Source organism: Prunus mume, linkage group LG4, assembly GCF_029339155.1.
Source record: "Prunus mume cultivar Tortuosa linkage group LG4, ASM2933915v1, whole genome shotgun sequence".
Classification (NCBI taxonomy): domain Eukaryota; kingdom Viridiplantae; phylum Streptophyta; class Magnoliopsida; order Rosales; family Rosaceae; genus Prunus; species Prunus mume.
In genome coordinates this window covers 7,030,826-7,055,099 of record NC_142701.1, presented here as the reverse complement: position 1 = coordinate 7,055,099, position 24,274 = coordinate 7,030,826, and the positions used below count along the sequence as shown (strand labels likewise).

General features: G+C 36.0%; 2 protein-coding genes across 2 annotated transcripts; both read left to right on the top strand.

Moving 5' to 3' along the window:
* Window positions 1–739: 739 nt before the first annotated feature.
* Window positions 740–8,134, top strand: LOC103328313 (2-aminoethanethiol dioxygenase, putative (DUF1637)). The gene is made up of 6 exons (XM_008230703.3): window positions 740–879; window positions 1,363–1,697; window positions 5,700–5,845; window positions 6,306–6,453; window positions 7,423–7,626; window positions 7,770–8,134. Exons 2-6 carry the CDS (start codon window positions 1,595–1,597, stop codon window positions 7,886–7,888), a joined length of 720 nt encoding a protein of 239 aa, XP_008228925.2. The 5' UTR covers window positions 740–879; window positions 1,363–1,594; the 3' UTR covers window positions 7,889–8,134.
* A 6,035-nt stretch (window positions 8,135–14,169) lies between these two features.
* LOC103328312 (Homeodomain-like superfamily protein) lies at window positions 14,170–17,907 on the top strand. Its single transcript, XM_008230702.2, has 7 exons — window positions 14,170–14,281; window positions 15,094–15,505; window positions 16,051–16,127; window positions 16,241–16,277; window positions 16,536–16,707; window positions 16,998–17,337; window positions 17,419–17,907. The coding sequence occupies exons 2-7, from the start codon at window positions 15,106–15,108 to the stop codon at window positions 17,686–17,688; spliced, it is 1,296 nt and encodes a 431-aa protein (XP_008228924.2). The 5' UTR covers window positions 14,170–14,281; window positions 15,094–15,105; the 3' UTR covers window positions 17,689–17,907.
* The last annotated feature ends 6,367 nt before the right edge of the window (window positions 17,908–24,274 follow it).

Here is a 24,274-nt window from a genome sequence, read left to right as displayed (position 1 = left end):
CAAGAGCTTGACAACCACAGGAAATAGTTGGTAAATTTCATTCAATCACAGAAACAGTAAGCAAACCACAACAGAAACTCATTAATGTCTCATTCAAAATAATGAAAGTAATCACCCAATATTCTCAATCAATAACAGAAACCCCCCCAAAAAAAAAAGTAAAACCAATATTAGAACTCACCACAGTGAAGATCGAAGATGAAGGTGTTATGGGTTTGTGGTGGAAGTCGATGACAAAGGGAGAGTCACGATTATGGCTTCGTTATGGAGGCCGACGACGAAGGTGGCGAGTCATGCCTTGGCTAGGGTTCGATTCTAAATTTGGGGTTCAACCTTAAGGTTCAAATTAGCTCATAGTTTGAAGATATAACTAAGAGAAAATTGAATTAAGCGAGATTCTACAGTGGAGGTGGATTCCTGTGAGGTTTGGCAAAAGGAAGAAGAGGAAGAGACTAGATAGAAGAGGAAGAAGAAGCAACGAATGAGAAGAAAAAAAAAAGTGACAGATGGGCAATAGACTGTCAATAGGGAGTTTTTATAGGGGGTATTTGTGATTAGATTTCAAAATAGGGATATTATTGAATAAATTAGTTGCGCCAAGGGCAAAACCGCCAATTTTCCTATATTCCATTTTTTAAAAAAGGGTAAAAAACGCGAGGGGTACTTTTGTGAATATGTAGCAATATGGAGGCCAAAGGGGTGAAGAAGAGAGACACACACGGACACCCGAAAAGGCCGTAAAAGGAAATGACGTAGTCGAAGATCTTCCTTCGGCTTCTTCCTCCTCTATACTGGCGATCTCTCTGCTCTTTCATTCCCTATGTTTCAATTTCTACCTCTCACTTGTTTCACAATTTTCGTCTATCTCTCCAAAACGAGGTACGGTAGCTTCAAATCCCATCTCAACCCATATTCTCTCTTCCTTATTGGATCTCATTTATGGCTTTTTCCAGTTTGGATCCAACGTGGGTCTTTCTTGTTCTTCTTATAATCATTGTAAAGTTCAAATTCTCATCATTCTGTTGGTGTTGATATATAATTCCCTGATTTCGTTTGATAAATTTTGATCTTATTCGCTTTTAACTACTTGATAAATGGTGTATTTTTTGGTTTTGATTTTATTTTATTGGAGTATATGTATAATGTTCTGCATGTTTTTCACTTTACCTTTTATTGGGTTGCTTAGAATTGGTTGAAAGAATGATAAAAAGATAACTTTAGAATTGAATGAAACAAATCGCTTTGATTAGTTGCATATGTGTCATCAAAAGTACGAGATGCAAATTCGTAATCTTTTCTTTTCGTGCATACTCTTAATGAAAATTTATTAACACTGCCTTAATATGTATTCTTGTTGAGTAGGTGCTCATAGATAAGATTAGCAGAGAGGGATCGAAAAACTGCCATGGAGTTTCATTATTGTTTCTGTCGTTTGCAAAATGAGAGGTTTGATATGCTGAATAGAAGGCAATAAGGTTTCCTAATTTGGTTTTGGATTGGCATTGCAATCAATAAGCTTCTTGCGAAGACGTTATCAGCTTACTGATTTTTGGGGCTGTAGTCCGTTCAGTTAAGTTGGTACCGTCTTTGCATCATGCCATATTATATTCAGAGACTCTATAATGTTTGCAAATCATCATTTTCGCCGAATGGACCTGTGTCAGAAGAAGCACTCGAAAAAGTTCGTGTTAAACTAGGTATGAAGAATTGGTCCTTTTATCTCCTGATATATCAATCCAAACATGTTCAAATTGTGCTTGCGTTGTGCTGCTCCATGTTCTACTCTGCTAATTATATGTCATTGCCTAGTTGGAACATTGAAAAGACAGACAAAATTGTTGTTTTGAAGTGAATGTTAATTTTCGAAGAGAAGTTTTCTCTTGAAAATCCTAACAAATCAAATATACTAGTTTTTCCCGGGCAATTTCGGTGTTTATTTTTAACTCATCAACTGAAGTGCTCCCCGCTAAGTCATAAACTGGGAAGGAGTTTCCCATTAGTTTAGTTAACTTGCTAATTTAGCTATGTAAGAAACCGAAGCGTAGAAGGCAGCAATGAACTTTAAAGCACATCAAGAAAATGTAATAAAAAGAAAGATTAAACTTACTCATACTAAACTTAAATTGTTTGTATTTTTTTTAAAGCAAAACCTAAATTGTTCACACTTAGTAGTTATCAGACAAAAAAAAAATATTCAAAGCACTTGATAACATATAAAAAAATAAGAGGTACTACCATCAGGGATTTCTGTTTGCTCTGAAAGCTTCCTTGTTCATTTTATACATTATGCCTGAACTTTGTTATAAAATTATGGCTGTTTAGAACCTAAATTATGACTCATTGCAGTAAAAACATACTTGTGTATAGGGTTTTGGATGGTACACATGTAGGTGAGCTTGTCAAGTATGCTATAGTATTAGGGAACTTGGCAACTTATCTTTTCTCTTTCTTTTTAGCATTATGTAAAGATGCTTCTACTAATAATTTCTTGGAGTTTAAGTGAATCGGATCATATCTTCTCAGATATACTCTTTCTTTGTTGACTCCTTGAGTTGATTTGTACTTGTTTTTTGTGGATTGCAGTTGATTGATTTTTCTTGTGGATTTGAATCTGAAATTGTTTTAACTTGATGTTGAATATCTCTTCAAGACGAAAGTCCAATAGGTCAGTAATTTATGGTTAAATTATCTGGAACAAGGAATCCAAGTCTCCGATATATATGGTACATCCTTCTTTAATATATGTATCATTTTCACTTCCTCAAAAAGGATTAAAGCTTGTTGGCCTTTCATGATGTTATATGACTAACTTTCTTAAAATTCTAAAGAACAACCCCCATACCACCTTATCTTAAAAATGTCTACACATGTTAGAAACCATCCTTTATGACATGGATATTTATTTTATGTGGCCTTCAGTGAATGGACATTTGATCGTAGGGTAATATTTCACAATATTTTCTTGGGCCATATTTATTTTTGTTTGTCGTAGTCAAAGTTGCTTCTAATGGACCTTATTTTGTTGATTTTTCAATTTCCCCTGTGATAACTTTTTAAAAGTGGTTTGACTTTGTTTTTGTATTTTAATATTTTCTGCTTTCTGTCATACTGGTTTTCTCTGGTTTCCTTAAAGTCTGTAAGTCTGTAGTCCCTGAAGTATTAATGACCATCCGATATTTCCATTACCACTTAACCACTGATTGGCATATTGCCCCCCTGCCTTTCTATGTATATGTTTCATTTCCTTGTGCACCACTAACTTGAAGCTGTAATCAGTTACATAAGAAAAGGGACCTATGACAACCAAACTACCAAACATTGTTTGTGCATTCAGGTTTATGCATGTCTTTTTATTTTAATGTGTGATCAGAATGTCTCCATGCTTCAATTTGTCTTTCTATTTTGGAACTTGCCTGTCTATTATGTTCAGGCCACCATAATTGTATGTTGTACAAGTCGACCCTAAACCTTAAACCTTAAACCCTTATTTGAATATGTCCATTGTCCAGACTAAAAGAAAAATTCTTAAAGTGGCATGCTCTTGTTAGCTGGACGAAAACCATTATTAGTAGCTTGTTAGACCACCATCAACAAATTGGTCTCCTTGGTAGTTTGATCAAGTTTGATAGGTATCTGTAACAAATTTGGAATTAGGAGACAACAACGACACATTGAACCTTTTTTATTTAGGACTTTCAGCATATTTAAGATATGCTGCTTGCTCCATGTTTGTTGAGCACTCCATAGTTAAGACATCTGTTACTTAATAATTTTTGGTTAGTTGCAGGGGAGTACGGCCAAGTCTTCCCACATATAAAGTAAAGCTGATGTAGTACAGCCCGTAGGTGTTAGATTAAGCACTTAAACAATAGAACAGAGAAGAATATAAGAGACCGAGGAGAAGAAATATAGATCGAAAAGACGAGATAAAGGGCAGAAACAGTAGAACAAAGAAGAATATCGGAGATCGAGGAGAAGAAATATAGATCGAAGGGACGAAATCAGAGAGTTCTAGGAAAAGGTTTACTCAACATTCAAATCTGAATTTTAAAGAACTACATGGGGTTATTTATGGCAAACTGAAACCTAGAAATAATAGGATAAAAATCCCTTGCTTAAACAGAAATCATAACCCAAATAAAATAGGAAACTTAAAACGTGAAATATGGAAATCTGGAAAAGTAGAAATCCTACCAGTAATTGGAAAACTAGAGAATCTAAGAAACAAACAAATACATTAGGAAACTAATAAATTTAGGTCCTATGCGTCCTGCATCAAAAGCTCAACCTCTTGAGTGCAAACCTCAAGGCTCAGGCTTTATTAGTTTCATAAGCCTTTCATCAGTTGGCTTCATGCCTTGACAACTCTGTTTTTTATTAATAGATGTGGGACTAGTGTAGTGGCTAGGCTTGTAAAGGCCCCTGGCCCAACGGCTGACCTGACCCAGGTTTGGCTTGAGGTTGGGCTTGATTCAGGCTTGCCTGGAGTTGGGCTTGGGCCTAGGTGCCACAGCCCCTGCTTGCCCCAGTATTTATATTTTAGAAGTCTTATTATTTATAAAAGTTTAAGATATTTTTATTTATTGGAGCTGTTATTCACACTCCAAAAAAGTTATCATGCACGCCTCAGTCTCATATTAAGAGAAGTTAGTTTGTTTCATACAAACCATAAGCATCACCACATGGGATGCATGTGCAGTATGATGCAAGTTGCAATAAGGAGAAAAAAGTAAGGTGTGGGAGAGAGAAGACAGTTGAGAGAAAGTGGAGTTTAATTACTATGTAAAAGGGGTGTCATTGAATTTTTTTGTATTACGATTGACAGAGGGAGTTTTCTTAATAGTAGTGTAGATAAATATTAATAACTTAGTTTTAGATGATTAATTGTAAATTAAAAAAAGGATAGGATGGGTACGTCCTGGTTCTGTCTGTAGCTCCTTCCCTCCTTTGGATCAAGGTTTGGGCCCGACCTTGGCTCTTTGTAGATTTGGTTGCCCTTCCCTGACCCAAAAGGTGATTGGGCTTTAGCATGAACTGCCCCACCTGATTTACAAGACATCTAAGGCATTGAAAATTTTTGCTTGGTGCTGAAGGCCTACGTGGTAAACTTGAATAATTAGTACTACAAACTTCTGTAAGTAACTCCTTTCCTTTGTGATGAAGGATTACCTTTTACTAGAGCTAAATACTTATGATCATAATAAGAATTTAAGACATATATATTAAAATAGTATTGGATTTTTGTAGACACTTAGATACAATAGCTTATTTCTTAGATTAAATATTTGAGCTGGTCTCAAGCTTCTTCACAAGCTGTCAAGCTTTGTTCACAAGCCTTAACGAGTCTAGTTTTACCATTGCACAGGCTTCGCTTGTTTATTAAATGAGCTTGAAAGTTTGACTTCTGTTTGTTCTTTTATTAAATAAGTATAAGTAAGCTTTGTTGAGCCAAGCTTCGTGCTGCTTGCCAACAGCTTGACTTGATTTTCAGCTCTAGTACTTGCATCTACACTGTTAATACACACATAAGCAGTGGTCATTGCCCGTAGCATCAGGATTAGCACCCTTTTGTAATGCTATATGACATGCCTCATTTTGCTTTCTTTCTGCACATAATAGTGTGAAATCTTAAGGTAAACACTTCCTTTGTTATGTTTTTTTTTTGGCACTTTTTAACCTTGTATATAATTTTGTTTCAGAGAAAATTAAGCCTGCTGATGTAGGTCTCGAACAGGAGGCACAGTTGGTGCGTAATTGGTCAGGTTCTATGCTTGAGCGTAATGGGGATCAGCAGTCACTGCCACCAATCAAGTATTTGCATTTACATGAGTGCGATAGCTTCTCTGTGAGTACAGGGCGACAATTCATCAGTTATTGATTGCAAATTGTTTTGGGTTCCATTTTGAGTGTGGGATTTCAAATCTAGAGATTTTAGCTAATATTTTATGTTAAATTGCTTGAGAATAATATTAACAATGCATAAAAGTTTGTATTCCCGTGGGATGAAATAGATATATAGACATGGATTTCAAATGATTCATTGTTGTACCTAGTCATCTCAAATTCATAATATTATGTAAAGTCTAGTTCTTTCAAATATATTGCATTGTATTTGTACAGTTCTTTTAAAAACTGTAAGCTTATTATTAATTCCGAATCCATTTATACAAATCTCTTCAACCAAATGGAGCCTTAGAGTTCTAAGACTAGAAATTTCTGCATACTCGCAACTGCACAATCAATGTTCACTTACAATTGGATAACCAAGTATCATGGTATTTATCTATTGTTATTATTTTTGGCAGATGGGAATTTTTTGCATGCCCCCTTCCTCTATCATACCCCTTCATAATCATCCTGGAATGACTGTGTTGAGCAAGCTTATATATGGTACATTATGTGTTAATTCATATGACTGGCTTGATTTTCCTGGTCCTGCCGATCCATCAGCAGGTGTGCTTTTCCACAGTATCTCTCATCTACTATATAAATGTTAGTTAATGTTTTGTTTGCTTGACGTAATATCTCCTTTGCATGCTTCAAAAATGAAACAGCATCCTGTTTGTGAATGTTTGTATCTGTATGAGGGAAGTGTTTTGATTCTTACGACAAGGAAATTACCTTTGGGATTGTGTTTCCCAAATCCTGTGAGCTCTGTCATCATTCTACCATGTTCTTATTTCACATTTTGAACTTCTTTTAACAGTTTTTGGTGGTTAATTGTGGCGGGATTAGTTATATGTTTGTCTTGATACTAATACGTTGATATATGAGCTGAGATAAGTATGAATACGTTTTTCAATTATTTAAATATATAAATTAAGCATGCCATGAAAACAACCAGCTTAGAAACATCAACAGCTTTCCATTTTACCTTTGTGCTTTGCTTTGAATGCTTGCTATATATATGTTTTCAGTTACGGTTCAACCAAAGATTTAAGGAACAGTTTTAGCCCCTTTTGAATGAAATTCATTTGGCTAATTTCCTTCAGTTTTTTGTGTGTATGGTTTTCTTGGGGATTCGTGTTGGATGACTTTCGCGAGACAAGGTGGATATTTGTGGGATAAAGTAGCCTTTGGACACCCCTTTGGGCGTCAGTTTCTTCAGAATTCCAGGAAATACCTTTTAATTCAATTTTTACAGATTGGAGGGCAGCTGTTATTTTTCCAGTAATGTAATTTAGGCTTTATAAGATTTTGTTAGCTGCTAGATCTTGTCCTCTGCCACTGGTTGTGTATGTGCTTGTTATTTAATAAATTTTTGTTTCTCACAAAAAAAAAAAAAAAAAAGCAAAAAAGAATTTTGGTATATTCTTTAGCTCGCTGAATAAGTAACTCTTCACATGGCCGTAGTTGTGAAGGGGGCTATTATAATTTCATTATTTTTTCTAAACTAGAAACCGTACTTGGTGATTTTTGCAGCTAAACCTGCAAAGCTGGTCAAAGATACTGAGATGACAGCACCATGCCCACCAACAGTTCTTTATCCAACAACTGGAGGCAATATCCATAGTTTTAGAGCTCTAACTCCTTGTGCCATCTTTGACATCCTTGCGCCGCCTTACTCCTCTGAAGATGGACGGCACTGCACGTATTTCCGAAAGTCCTCAAGAAAAGATCTGCCTGGTAATGCAATTTGTCTACGTTGCTGGTTATTACAGTTGCAAAAATTCCATTTGGTCCTAGAATAAGGATAACTCAGAACTGGTTGTAAAATTTGTCTACCATGCTGATATTCGTAGTTTTTGTTTGTTTTGTTTGGGATGAAGGTTATCTTGAGTTTGAAGGAGTTACAGAGCCACAAGTGACTTGGTTAGAAGAGTTTCAACCTCCCGACAACTTTGTGATTCGCAGAGGGCTGTACAAGGGCCCTGTTATTAGAACTTGAGAATTCTTGTTTTTTGTTTATACATTTTTAGTTAAATTTGCGTTTTTCATGATAGGAAACATTGAGGGTGAACTTTGGCAATAATTTATTTTTGGCTTATGTAAGTTGCGCATTTGGCTTGTACATAATAATACAGCAATGTAGTCTGATTTACTGACCTCACATTAAACTAGTAGGGCAGTCATTGGAAGTTGGAAGAAAGAAATCATGGCCAATCACATTCGCGTTGGCATTTTGTTTGTTTCATGGTCATTGATCGTATTCGTATGGCGATTCTTCTTGCCTTGGTGGTATTTTCCCTAAAAGATAGTTTTTGCAATCAACCTTTCAAATTAGTGCATAGGTAGCTACCCAAGTGGTGTGCAATTAGGCCTGGCTTGCCTACACTGAGGTTTGTCAGGCAACGATTGTTTGTGCTGTCTTAATTTTTCAGATGTTAAATTTGATTGGCCTGCAGCAGCGGAATTCCAGTGCAGAATGTTTATTTCAGCTGAATTCCATGAGATGATGGAGATCCTCGCATCAAGTCCTCGGCCTCCGTGTGCTGAGTCCAAAAATCCCGAGGGCCTCTCTCTTCTGGGCTGTATTATTCATGGAGGGTCCGGTCGGGTTGGGTTTGGGGGTGATAATTTTCTTATATAAACTTATTTTTTCTTCAATTAAAAAAAAAAATCATAATATAGCACATGAAAAATACAATCACTATACAAGTAATTCTCAACCCACTTGATGTATAATTTACTTTAAGATTTGATTTGATTTGATTTTTTTTTTTTTTTGGGTTGAAATCTTTGAGATTTAATTTAAATTATGTAGCGGTAATGCATAAGCCAATGGTCCGTCGAACACTTAGTTTGAACAACACATTCATACAATAACGAATTTGACTACTAGTTGAAATCCAAAATTACATTTTCAAGTATATTGGAAATATTGAGTTCATCTTTATATATTTGGTGATAGAAAGTTAAAAATCGCTTGATTTAACCTCACATAGCAATAATTGGGACATCAAGTTCTCCATTTTAGCTTTCAAACATAATATATTCGGATTTTTTTGAATTTTGAAATTTTTTTATGTACCACAGGAATAGAAACTATGACCCCTTTCCTCGTAACTTAACTCTCACCAGTTCCATATAGTCCGAGTTGAAGGATTTATCTTGTTTGGTGCCTAGGATTGGATATGATAACTCCCTATATGTAAAGTATGTTTAAGGAATAAATGAATTTTTTTTAAACCAAGTTGAAGGTAGAAGATGGATTATTCGTGAAGAAAACTTATCCCATCTAATATCCCCATAAAATAGTAGGATAATAACCCCCAAAATAGAAAATTATTTATCTCTACCTTCATTTTCTCGTTCAACATACCATAGATTTAATGACTTATCCAATCCAATTAAATCTTAGCCACCAAACGAGCCCTTGCAATTGGCTCTTGGAATATGGCAGGGGATGGATTAAAATGTATATGTATATGAATGTTTGAACAAACAATTATCCGTAAAGTATATCATTGGGGCTTCCGGATGTTATTAGGAAGAGTTAGAGTATGCCTCTTAATGACTGAATTTTTTGAGATTCTGAATTGTTATAGTATTAAAAGAAGTGTTCAATTAAAGAGAATAACAAAACTATGATCAAACTGAACAAAATAAAACCCCGCACATAAGGATGAGCAAATGCATATATATATGCACTTCAATGCTTTTGGGTTGGTGCTGGATTTTCTGCCTACCTACCTAATACTATACTAGTTGCCAAATATATACAAAAATGGACTATTTGGCTTCACCCTTCCTTCCCTACCTCCGTAAAACAAGAACATGTGAATTTGAGCTCTCTCTCTCTTTCTCTCTCTCTGTGGTGAGATCCCATATGGTGCCTATGTTCGCGGCGACTCTTTATCCAACGCAGCAAAGAGACCACCACACACACAGCTAGTTTGATTCTTTCTCAGTTATATGTACATCTCTCACCATGTTAAAAATAATAACCTCAGTTTTAAGTTGTGCAACTATCTACATTTACAATCCCGTAATCAAATTATGAGTAATATTTTTCTTAAGAGCTTGACATGTTATATTGTCAGATCGTCAATTTAATTAAGTCGTTAATTAAATGACATATATAATGTGTCAAAGTACATATGTGACAAGGAAGAATTACTTACCAAAATATTTTATAAGGTATAAAAAAGGGACATCAAAGGCATTGACAGAATACATAGCTAAGACTTCAATAATTTCTCTCAGTCTCAATCACTCATCTTCATTCATGCATTATGCATGAGAATATTGACCGTATACATATTCTTCTGGTACTAATTAGTAAGTAAGCAGTCCCATTTGGGTTTTAAAAATATACAATCAAAGATGTCCCAAGAGCTGCACGAAAGTTGCATGGCTCTAGACCTGCCATGAAACGGTTTGGGAGCTGTCAACACACCTGACTAAACTTAAATTTTCTTAGGTTCTCGATGCGCGCTTCGACACATCCAACGAATGGTTCTTCATGCAAAGAAAGATAAGAAGATGAATTATAATCGATCTGATCTAGAGTTCGATCTCCTCCAATGTAATCTAAAAGGAAATAAGCTCCCACCTCCCTATATCTCTCTTGACAAAATCATTGGGCATGGCTTTTGGTTATGGTTGTTGTGTAGTCAATGTAGGAATCATATATACTAACACACAACGGTTGACAAGGTTTTAGTACAAGTGTCAACCCAAGCTATGGTTGGCCTTCAGATAAACTAAGCAGACCTTGTCATGCCAAACAAGAGTAATTGATTAGGTCACATGTAACATACAAGATATATGAGATTAATTGCCATCTCAACTCAACCCTAATTTCAAACAAACAAAAATAATATTCTCAATCCAAATTCCATAAAACCAAATGAAATACCAAAAGTTAATTCAGATTGGGCACGTAGGGACATCAAACCCAAGACCCATAGAAGAGTGTATCTGAGGGACTGACTGATAATTATGTAATCTACTAGTCAAGTAGCATAATCGTCTCAGTACAAATGAACCATTCGGTCTTCATACTAATTTGGTTTAGTGACATTAGTCTTTGTTCATTGAAAGAGATGCAATATATGTTCAATCTTATAGACGATAGTTGTGAAGAAAAAATGCATGTTTCGAACCTCTCATATATTTTAAATGCATGTCCAAACAAATATTAATTATTAGGTCAAATGTAACATACAAATGAGATTAATTCTCATCCCCTATCTTCTTGGCCCTTCAATCGTCTTCGATCCCAACTCAAACCTAATTTCAAACCAAACAAAATAAAATAACATTTTCACTCCAAATGAAATAAAATAATTCTTTCAATCAAAATGAAATAACACCAATTAATGAATGGCAGTTAATCCAAATAGGTTCAAAGAGGGCATAAAACCCAAGAGAATTTCTTATTTTGTTAACCCACACGAGACCCAATCTCCTTCTCTCCCGCATTCTCTTCCCCATTAAAACTCATACTTTTTCGAATATTTGTCTTCACTTGACAGAATCTCTCTCTCTAGGTCTTCAAATATAGTATACAACAACCCCCCCCTCCTCTTAAAGATCATGTCACACATTTCTAGTAAATTTTAGGTGTCTTTTAGCCAAAACCTAATCCTTGAGATGATGCCTCTTCGCAACCTCTTGTCTTCCCAATTAATAAACAAATGGTATCATCTTATGTCATGACAAATTGTGGAAATTCTTTGTAAGATGCTTTGGAAAGTAAATACTTGGACATTGGGTAAAATGGCAAGAAAAAGAGACAAAAAATTTATTTTATCAAGAGACAATATTGGGGTCAAGTTTAATCTTATCAACTTAGTTTTCCTCATATTCCCCCAATTGCCAAATAGATTGGGGTAGGCAACATTTTTTACACTTATCGAATTTCAGTAATATTGGTAAAGTTTTAACAAAACAAAAAATATATTAAAAAAATTTGACACGTGTCAAAACTATATTTGTTGTAAGGAGGGTTTAGGGTTGTCAAAACTAAATTGAAACAAGCAAACATGAGGAGAGACCGATCGACCTCGAACTCACACTCCCGTACATTCTGACCCCGGCCGGTTTGGATGCCTTCTTTGGTGAATCATTCTCCACAGCTCAATAATTCGCAACTTTAGAATTATTTTATGTGTATATATATATATACATCCCCTTCTATTGAGGATCCCTCAAATAATTTTATTTGAGGACGCCCTTTAAGTACCCTACAATTTTTTCTCAATGATCCAAACAATCTATTTTTTAGGTCTTCATTCATAGATGATCCTTACAAAAAATTAGACAAATCTGAAACCATTTCGACATCCAATTGTGTCTTACAAAATCAATGAACACGGTGCTTCAAGAAAGTACTAAAATTTCAATAACTCAATTTAGTGGTCAAATGATATCGGATTCAAGTGATTTTTTGTAGAGATGATCTTTGAATGAGTATCTACAAAATAGACGGTTTAGATTAGTGAAATACAATCCGGAGTGGGGCCTACAAGTGGTGTCCTCAAATAAGCTTTATTTGAGGATCTCTCAATGGAAGCTCCCTGTATATATATATATATATATATATATATTAATTACACATTGCAAGTTTCAAATCATCTATCTCTCTTGAGATTCGAACTAGGCATGGCATGGTAGATCTGCCATGGTGCCTGACAAGGACAAAAGAAAAGGGTGTGTGTAATTTACATCTTTATTCTTTAAAGAAAAGGGTATAAAATAGAAGACATAAATATACTGACTATATATATAATATATGGAAATTCTCCTATGCGGATATTCGCATGTTATTATTATCACTGGACGTTATGATTTTGTACTACTCCTCCTGCTTTCCTCCTAGTTAACTAGTGTCCACATGATAATAACGTGCGAACAGAAATTATATATTAAGAACTTCAAATAAAGAAAAAAAAAGGAGTCATATATTCAATTGTAATTAATCAAGCACTAGCTAGGGAACAGTTTGCATATATAAAAGGAGTCCAATTTCGGCTGATCTGGGGTTGAACTACAAGTGGTGGTATTCCATGTGTTTTAATAATAAATAAATAAAACCAAGTGTTTTGTTTTTATAAGTTAATTAATCTCAAGACACTTTCTTGCAGAGTGTGATACTTCTTGTCATATATAATGCCTAGCTCAAGGACTTCTTGGAAGGCCAGAGCTGTTACATTCAACCATTTGAACAGTAGTGCAGATGAGGACAGATTAAATAAGATTGTTAAGAATATGTACAACAATAAACAAAACAGTGGGAAACAAAAATCAGAGAACAAGAGGACAAATGATTGTTTAGAAAATATGGGGCCAAGAAAATTATGTGCATGCATGGCCAGGTTTACATCAATGATATGAGGACGACGGTTTACCTTTCCCACTGTATACTTGGACCGAGATTTGATTCATTTTGCAATAGAATAATTGGGTTGGAATAGAATTAACAATCTATATAACATTATTACTTTTCATATATATATATATATATATAATACACATAGCTTCAACGGAAAAATCTCTCAAATAAGTTTATTTGAGGGACTCTTTTATATTGTATTTTAATGATCTGAACCTTCAGTTTTTTAAGTCCTTAAAAATATCTCTGCGAAAAATCATTTGAATCCAAAAATATTTGACCACTCATTCAAATGGTTGTCATTTTTCGTGTTTTCTTGAAGTTTGTTTATTTGGTGGTCATAACTAGAAGTCTTAATAATCTATGAATGAAGAATCGAAAAATAGACAATGTGGATAGATTGAAATAAAATATTACCGAACCCTATAGAGTGTCCTTCAAATAAAATTATTATGGATCCCTCAAGAGAATATATAACAATAAGCAGGAGACAGACCTACTCACTAGCAGAGGTCAACTAATAAAGATTATCACGGATAGGTAGGCAGAGAGAGAAATGGACAACCTGTCAAATTAAGAACAATCGGTAAAGAGGAAAGGCTCGAGAAGTCACATGATTTTCAACAGTAGTGTTTTGCTGTAAAAATATAGATAAACTCCTGTCCGAGTCCAACCATCGTCTTCTTATAATACAATATTGTGAATTATTAAATATTAATTATTGAAGTCTAAGAATATATGAATGTAATGCAGCATAAAGCTTTATTTCCACATATTCTTCTATATCTATAATACATATAAATTCAACTTAGCTATATATATTTCTCGATACCACAAGGAGCACACAGTAAATGCTCTCTCTCTCTCTCTCTCTCTCTCTCTCTCTGTGATTCGCATGTATGTACTGTTGGATCAACTGGGTTTGGTGTCAGCTGGTTACATGGTGGATTTATGATGAACGTTCAGTTGAAGTGCAGTGCTTGATTTCTATGTGTGGATGTTGTAAGTTTGAAATTATAACCCTCTATCTTGAATCTGCTTTCGAGCATATGTGTGTGTGTATATATATATGTAGCTGTTTATAGCTAGGTTTCGGATAAAATATTCGTCGTTTGAGGTAAAACTTGATAAGCTTTAGCCATGGGTTTGAATCTAATTGAAAGTCTTGTTAATTTTCATCACGATGACATTAGAATCATGGAGAGAAGAAATGGAGGTGCTTGTTGATCACTAATGGGTTTGTGCTCGCCTTGATCACTTTCACATTCTCTCATGTACTTTGGATTTCACAGTTATTTAGCAGATAATTATCAGATCAAAGAGTACTGAATTGAAACTTTCATAATTCATTATCTTAATTATCTTCTCTCTCTTACCGTTATTTAAAGCTACTATCATCATGAATTAAATTGAATCGCACAGCTGCAACCAAGTTCATCAATGTACTTGAGAAAAGGAATGAAAATGATCCATGTGGATTTTGCTGCTACACTCCAATTTACTCCCTTCTAGGGTTACTCGCAAAAGCAAGGACTAAAATGCAACATTTTGGAGTAGAACTATGTGCCTTAACTAAACTAGTTAGGATTTAGTTTTCTAAATTTGTTAGAAGTTTCTCTAGATCTTGGTACCATACAAGAAGAATCAATGATTCACAGTCTGATAATAGAATAAGCTTACACGACTTGACAAGACAATTTATCTATATATCATATATATGTATAGACAATTTATATATAAATGAACTACTCTTACTAAATTATTTGACAACATAAGATACTTATAGATATACCAATATTGATCATCAAGTTCAGAAGTGATGAGGCATGCTAAGTGGAGGACCGAAAGAAATAGATAGAAGAGATATGGCGCCTGAGAGAATTGAGATTTCAGATGAAGATGATCAAAGCAGTGATGCAAGTTACGAAATTCAAGCTAAAAATGACCGTTTACTCAGTTCTCAAAAGTGTTTGTTCTTTGACCTGAATGAGGAAGCAAGTACTGGAGATGATGATCAGGATGTTTCATCCAACGAAGGCACCCAAGCCGTCGGTAGCAGAACATCTCCAGAAGGTAATTTAAGTTGTAATAACACAAGTGTTGAAGGAAAAGAACGGACAATTGCAGTAAGGCAATATGTTCGGTCCAAGATGCCGAGGCTTCGTTGGACTCCTGATCTCCATCTAGCATTTGTCCATGCTGTTGAGAGGCTCGGCGGACAAGAAAGTAAGTTTTAATTTATTTACTGAGTAATTTAGGCTTTAGTCTCTTAAGTCAACACGATTGTTGGGTTCAGCTGATCATAATACAATTCAATGGTATGAACTTTCTATTTTGAGTTTTCTTTAACAATAAAAGTATATATAGAATTTATTTTCTAGGGTCTCACAATTTTGCTTTTTTTGATACAAACGATATTCTATTTTAATTTAATCTAAACTACGGGAAGAGGGATTCGAACTCAGGTGCAAAGTGGGGAGCACATCTGATCTAGCCAACTTGGCTAAGCCCATGTCTGTGGTTTTACAATTTTGTTAGCTCGCAAGAAAATATAGTAGTATGGATAACTTGAGAGGTTTCATTTATACAAGGACTCAAACTCATTATGCCCATTTTGAAATATATATGATAAATTTTATTGATTTATATATCACTGTTGAAAGCTTGAGCCTTAAGTTACCTCTCAAGTTTTAAGCATGTGGATAGTCTAATTCATATATATTGGTGTTGTTCTCTTTTAAATTTCTGTTTTTTAACTGAACTGAATACAGGAGCAACTCCAAAATTAGTTCTTCAATTGATGAATGTGAGAGGACTTAGCATTGCCCACGTAAAGAGTCACTTGCAGGTAAATAACTTTTCACTGGTGCCCCTAACTGGATATGTTTAGTTTTTATTTTGTATCAATTAATTTTCAGTTCTATAGTTTCCTAAATCATCATGAAATTTTTGAATCAGCAGATGTATCGAAGTAAGAAGCTGGACGAGTCAGGCCAAGGTAAAGTGTCAAAACCCACCTTAAATTTTGGAACTAATTCCTCTAGTGGTCTCTTAAATTTTTTATTTTTTATTTTGAGAGGAAACTGGAAACCCGAAGTGTTTACATGAAGCAGATGTGGATTAGGTCTGAGTTGATCCCTTTTCCCGTAGATTAGAGTAGTTTTGATCAATTGGATTCTTATTAGTGTACAAAATAAAGCAAAAGCTTTCTTCGAGAGAAAGGCTCACAAAACGTTTGTATACTTGTTCTGTTCAGTTATCTCTCAATCAAGTAGAGGAATGCGAGTAAAAGATCACATACTGGAAGCCTACCGCAAATTCAATCCTCATAGGCACTTAAGACATGTTGACGACAGCGGAAGCCATTTTTGTTCTCCACCGGTATTGAAACAGCAGCCATATGATGATTTCAACGCAAACTCTTCAAGGTAATTTACCAGTCAAACCTAAAGAACTTGTATGCTTATTTACTAAATTAAGGGAGAAATGTTGCCTTGGTAGACATACGGATCACATGTTAAGTTGCGAAACTGTTAAACTGGACTATTGTCGGACATGTATACGGATTCAAGTTTGGATATATATGTAGTCCAGAATTTACAGTTTCACAACATAAAATGTAAGCCATTCGACTAAAAGAACATTCCCGGTATGAAAGGCTTCATACATATATAGATAGATACCAACCTTGAGCTTCTCATGATCCTTTTTTGTCAAGGTCGATTTCATTGTGGGGAGAAAATTCCAGGATAGACAACCATGGGAGCAATATAAGAGGCTCGCACATCTTTCATGTAAGGGAAGCAATAACAAGAGTTGGGCCTTTTAGACCCAGCCGATTTCTTGAAGAGAAGAGATGGCCTCCTTGTGAATTGATTGGAAACCACATGAAGGGTAGGAGACATTTGCTAAGCTTTACTTGGGGTGATATCAATAATGTTCCACAACCTGATAACTTAGTATGGAGCGCCAAGGCAAGTACCATTAACCAACATCAACCCAATACACGCGGTCCAAAGTTCATCTCTAGTAGCTATGAACCCTTAACTCAGCTTGAGGTAACCACTTTTGCTTCAGTTTTATAATTATTTGTAACATTTTTACTGGTATACATATCCAAGATTCATTTTGATACGCAGGTTCAAAAACTTCAATGCATAAATGGAGAAATGTTTCAACCAAAAGTTGACCCCAACATGAAAACGATGAGACAGAACACATGGGTACCAGATTTACAGTTAAGTTTAAGTCACGATTTTAGCAATGGCAGTGTGGTAAATGATAGCCAAGAAAGCAGGAAAGATTTTGAATCAATGCTTTCTCTTTCGTTGTCCTCCTCTTCGGCCAGGCAACAAGAACAATCCACTACACCTACGTCAAGAATTCGACTCTCGGTTTCAAGGACTTAGGCGTTCTTGAAAAGAAAAAAAGAAAAACAAAACATAAAGATATTACCCAAGTTGTAAATTGGGATCAACAAACAAATTGCACTAGAACTACTTATGCCTGTTGATAAGGCATAGGAGTGAGATCTTGTAAGTACTTGTCTCAAAAGGTCATCTGTGTTAGTGTTTTTGTGAATCTGTGTGTGAGTTTTGATAAGAAGAGAAAAAAGAGAGAGAGCAAGATGAAATCAGAAATCTCCTCTGCTATACGTGTAGCAGAGAGAACACACTTCTTCTATTAGACTGCTAGCATTTGTACAGTATCGCTCACACTCTTGGTGTGAGAGTATATCTGTTATACTGTGCCAGCTGGATGCATTACATCACAATGCAATCTCAGCCTTCCATTAAACTAACCAATCAATCTATGCCACTTGGATTAAAACCAGAAAATACAAATAAACAGAAAACTACTAATTATGAAATCAGCTTGAGCACTTATAATTCAACACTCCCCTTTAAGTCTTGAGCTGATTTCACTCCAAGCATCTCTCTGAGATAATTGAATCTATCTTTGGCCAAAGGTTTGGTGAATATGTCAGCCAGTTGCTCATTCATGGGACAATATTCCAGATTAATAACTCCTTCTTGCAAAGCATCCTTTATGAAATGGTATCTCCTGTCAATGTGCTTTGTCTTCTGATGGAATACAAGATTCTTAGTGATAGCTATTGCTGAGATGTTATCACAATGCAATGGAGTAGCTTCAGTTTGAAGCTCTCCAAAATCCTCTAGCACAAATCGAAGCCAAATGGCCTGAGTAGTGGCTTCAGCTGCACTGATGTACTCAGCTTCTGCAGTGGACAGTGCAACACAGTTCTGTTTCACTGAGGCCCAAGAAAACACTCCACTTCCAAAAGTAAAAGCATACCCCGATGTGCTTTTGCTATCACCAATTGATCCTCCCCAATCACTGTCACAGTAGCCGATTGATAGGCTTTTTAGTACTTGCGCAAACAGGGTTAAAACTCCTACAAAACTTGCAAGAATGACAAGGTTATTGTAGTATAAATGATTCTCACAAGGTCGTTCTCCGCAGGAATTATTTAAATAACTCGTAGCAACCAAATTCTAATTAATTATTGCAAAAGAGAAAGTTGAGATGTTTGATTTGAAGACCTTAAATTAAAAGGAATTTAACTAATAAAGATAAGGCAATATGCAAAATTAAAGCTAAGAGCAAGAGAAACAGTTGTGTTTTTAGAAATCAAACTAAGAAAGCACTAGGGATCCGCCGTCACCTTAACAATTCTATATAGTTCCCCCAATTACTTATGACCTAGACATGCATATTTCGAAGGTTAGGTATTCCTAATATATGCCTACTTGGACCCCCAACATAGAGCGTATATCACACATGCAATTCGTCTGTGGTATTCAGATCAAATCTAAACATACATGACTCATTAAGTTCTGTGAAACCTTTTGAAAAACCATGCAACCCTTAAGACGTGGTATTCATCCTAAGTGAACTTGCACATATTAATCACAAGAAGCCTTCGTCAATTTCAGGGACCGACCTCCGACCAAAACTGCATCAAATTACTTTTCTAAACATCCTAATGGTGATCAAGCATCAAGACACTTAGATAGTTTAATCCAATGATGAATAATTCGAAAATCTGCATGCATATAATCATAAGCAAATTGAACAGAAACTACATATTCTTGCTAAGGCTCGTGGCCTCACCCTAGCAAAAGAGAGTTAGTTACGCATGTTCACAATTGAAATCCAAGAAAATATCATTAAGAAGAATAAGAATGAAAACACCTGAAAGTCGCGAAAATCCAAAACCCTAGCAATTGCTCCAAAAGCCAAAAAGAAGTAAAAAAAGGAGTCCAAATCGTCATTATTCCAGCACCGCGCACTGCTCCTTTATTTTATCGCCAGAAAATAACCGCTTGGTAGAAAAGTCTTAAATTTTGATACAATCAAGCAAAGTGACTCACGAACGTCCTCCAACTGGAATTACTCCAAAATTCGTCCATTTGATTATGTTTTGCTCCAGAGGGAGTCGAAAGTCCTATAATGGAAATATAATTCAAAGTATCAAAATTCTTCCAAAATATTAACCAAACTATATTAAAAATGGGGTTAAATATATAATATAAAATATGCGCATCACCGATCATAACTGATTTCCTGCCTTTCACATACTCTAAGCCGTAGTCTAGAGTTCCCTTGACATATCTCAAAACACGTTTAGCTGTTCCATAATGCCTGTTTGTAGGACAGTGCATGAATCAGCTAGCAGACTTGAAACATACATGATGTCGGGTCTTGTAGCAGTTAAGTACAGCATACTACCAACAATGCTTCTGTAGTGTTCTTCATTTGCAGCTCCACTCCCATCATCCTTAGCTAGTTTCTCAGTGGCAACAAGAGGTGTGGTTACAGATTTGCATTCAGTCAAGCCAAATTTGTTCAACAAGGTGCTAGCATACTTCTTTTGATGTAGAAATATACTAGACTCAGATTGAATAACTCCCATGCCAAGAAAATGATGAAGTAGGCCCAAGTCAGTCATCTCATACTTAGCCATCATATCTTCTTTGAATTCAGCTAACAGTGTTTGACTGCTCCCTGTATACACAATATCATCTACATAGATAGACACAATTAGGATCTCCGTATCTCCCCTTACCTTGGTGTACAAGGTTGCTTCACTTAAGCTTCTCTCAAAACCACATTGAGAGAAATAGTTATCTATCTCTCCATACCAGGCCCTAGGTGCTTGTTTCAAACCATATAGAGCCTTATGTAGCTTATATACCTTGTCTTCTTGACCTTGAATCACAAAACCATCCGGCTGATCAATGTAGACTTCTTCTTGTAATACTCCATTAAGGAAAGCAGACTTCACATCAAGTTGGTACAATTTCCAGTTCTTTTGGGCAGCAAGAGCAATAAGTGTTCTGATGGTATCCAATCTAGCTACAGGTGCATATGTTTCATTGTAATCCACTCCAGGCTTCTGAGCATATCCCTTGGCAACTAACCTTGCTTTATTCCTTTGAACTGAACCATCCAAATTTAGCTTTGTCTTGTAAACCCATTTAACTCCAATCACTGGTTTTTCAGATGGTCTTTCCACCAATTCCCATGTTCCATTCTTTTCAATCATGTACAATTCATCTTGCATAGCCTTAAGCCAAGATTCATCCTGTGCAGCATCAGCATAGTTTTCTGGTTCCACGATGCACAAGTTACATTGTGCCAACACATCATCTAGTCTCCTCCACTTTAATGGAGAATGATCATAGGCTTGAGTTCTCCTTTCTTCACTACTTATATCACTTGGAGTGTGATGAGTAGATGACAAATTTCCTTCCTGCAGATTCTGAGTTAGAGGTGTAGCTGCACCATTGTCACCTGAATTTCCAGAATTGACATCAAACTCTACTTGATTTTCAACTGAGTATGTTGGCATATCTGAACCATGGTTATCTGTCCAATTCCAAACACTTTCCTCATCGAATGTCACATCCCTTAACAATATCAGCTTGTTAGAGATTGGATCAAAAACTTTATAGCCTTTTTCACAAGTGGCATATCCCACAAACACTCCCTTTGTACTCTTAGGATCCAACTTGTGCCTCAATTCAGCTGGTACATGAACATAACACAGAGAACCGAAAACTTTCAGATGTGCAATCCCAGGCTTCCTTCCACTATATGATTCAAATGGGGTAATGTTATGGAGAGCTTTGGTAGGACATCTGTTCAGCAAATAAACAGCTGTATGCACTGCTTCTGCCCATAGGAAATAAGGCATTCCCTTATCATGTAACATTGATTTTGCCATCTCAATGACAGTCCTATTCTTTCTCTCTACCACTCCATTTTGCTGAGGAGTATAGGCCATTGTAAGCTGCCTTTGAATGCCGTGAGCTTCACAAAACTCCACAAATTCAGTAGATAGAAACTCTCCACCTCTGTCACTTCTTATGCATTTCACTTGGTGTCCAGTTTGTAATTCAGTCATAGACTTGAACTTCTTGAAACAGCTGAAAGCTTCTGATTTGTTTCTTAAGAAATATACCCAAATCATTCTTGTGAAATCATCTATAATCAGCATGAAATATTTGTTCCTTGCAACTGATTCATTTCTCATAGGACCACAAAGATCTATATGCACCAATTCAAGTGCCTTGCTTGCTCTTTGAGCTTGTTCCTTTGGAAACACAACCCTGTGTTGTTTTCCCAATTGGCACCCTTCACACACACCACTTTGTTCTTCCAATTGTGGTAAACCATGCACCATGTCTTTCTCTCTTAACTGTTTCAGACCTTTAAAGTGCAAGTGACCTAGTCTCTTATGCCACATCCATGTGCATTGAGTGAAACTGGTTTTCATGAGTAGCTGGTTGTCAGCAAGAAAAGATACTGGATAGCATCTGTTACTCTTCATTGGTACATTGATGATTAGATAATCCATTGATGGACTATCAAACACCCTGCACATTCCTTCTCCAAACACCAGACAATATCCATGTTGATCCATCTGTCCAACACTCAGCAAGTTTTCCTTTAACCCTGGCAGGTACATTACTCTGATGTATTTCCTACCCTTTTCTATGTCAATCATCAGTGAACCAATGCCAGCAACATTTACAAGTGTACCTGTTGGCATTTGTACCTTCCCTGTCACATTAGTTCTCACATCAACCAGCAGTTTTAAATCTCCTGTCATATGATTGCTACAGCCACTATCAACATACCATTCTCCATTGGTTTTGATCTCAGTGGTTGTGCAATTGGCATAAAACAGATTCCCTGTCACATCTATTTGGTTTACATAGTTTGCCTTCTGCACATTTTTATTCACAGTACAGTCCCTAGCAAAATGTCCAAACCTATCACAGTTATAACATTTTGGTTTCCCCTTGTATCTACACTCACCAAAATGATGCTTTGAACACACCTTGCATTGAGGTTTTGCATTCTCCTGATTTGTAGAATTGACATTCTGTGCAGTGATAACTGTTCTGCTGTGACTTGCCTTTTGACTCCCATGGCTTTCCTTTAGAATGCCAATTTCCCTGTGACTTGGATGAACCAGACTGAGATCCATTTTTATTCTGACCTTTGGGATTCACAGTGAATGAGGCAAATGCCTTCTCAGCTGTATCAACATTATGCATTTCAAGTCTTTGTTCTTGACTCTTCAAAATGGCAATCACTTCCTGCAACTCCACAATTTCTAGAGTCTTTGTGTTTTCAATCACAAGACATATAGGATCATACTTCTTACTAAGACTAATTAACACCTTCTGAACCTGCCTCTCATTTGACAGAACTTCACCAAATGTTTTCATTTGGTTGATCAATTCATTTAATCTAGTAAGATAATCAGATAAGGTTTCATTATCACGCATCCTAGTGTACTCAAATTCACGTCTGAGGTTTTGAAGTTTTACCGATCTAACATGCTCTCCACCATGATATTCTGAGTACAGCAGATCCCAAGCCATCTTTGCAGAGTCAGCATTTGCAATCCGGGAAAATCTGATCAGAAACTGCATTTTGGATAATTCCAAGAGCTTTCGCATCCCTCATGAGAATTGCAGTTGCTTTCTCATCAACTTCTTCTCCTGAAACATCCTCAGATTCCTTCTTCTTTGAATCTGGGATTGTAAACCCCTTCTCTACCAAAACCCATAAACCATATGATTTGAATATGGTAACCATCTTAATCCTCCAAAACTCATAGTTCTCACCAGAGAAAATTGGGATTCTAGCCTCTGAGCTTCCAGATCCAGCCATTTCGAATTTGAAGCATCCGGAAACGAGTTGTTTTCAGATTCAGCAATTGATCGAGCTCAATCAGCTTCGTGAGCTATGATTGAGCTTAACTTCGAACGATTTTCTTCAGAATAAACGCCCAGCTTCAGATAATCCAACCTGGCTCTGAGGCCATGTTAGTGTTTTTGTGAATCTGTGTGTGAGTTTTGATAAGAAGAGAAAAAAGAGAGAGAGCAAGATGAAATCAGAAATCTCCTCTGCTATACGTGTAGCAGAGAGAACACACTTCTTCTATTAGACTGCTAGCATTTGTACAATATCGCTAACACTCTTGGTGTGAGAGTATATCCGTTATATTGTGCCAGCTGGATGCATTACATCACAATGCAATCTCAGCCTTCCATTAAACTAACCAATCAATCTATGCCACTTGGATTAAAACCAGAAATACAAATAAACAGAAAACTACTAATTATGAAATCAGCTTGAGCACTTATAATTCAACAATCTTCGGGGCCTTGAATAATATGGGTTTATAAAATTGAATAATTAGTTTCTAGTTTCTTTTTTCTTTTTTTTTCTTTTTTTCTTTTTTTCTTTTTTTGTCTGAAAAAAAAAACCAAGTAGGTGTTCTGGATCATCTCGAGGATTTTCTAGTTGTATGTATACTGAGGCACAGGACAATTCATAAGTTGATGAAAGTGTACGCAATTCTTGATTACCCCTTTCACTTTGAGGGTCACCTTTGCCAATTTCCTTGGTGAGGATGCCGAAAGAGTAGCCGTTGAACTAAAAAAGTAAGGG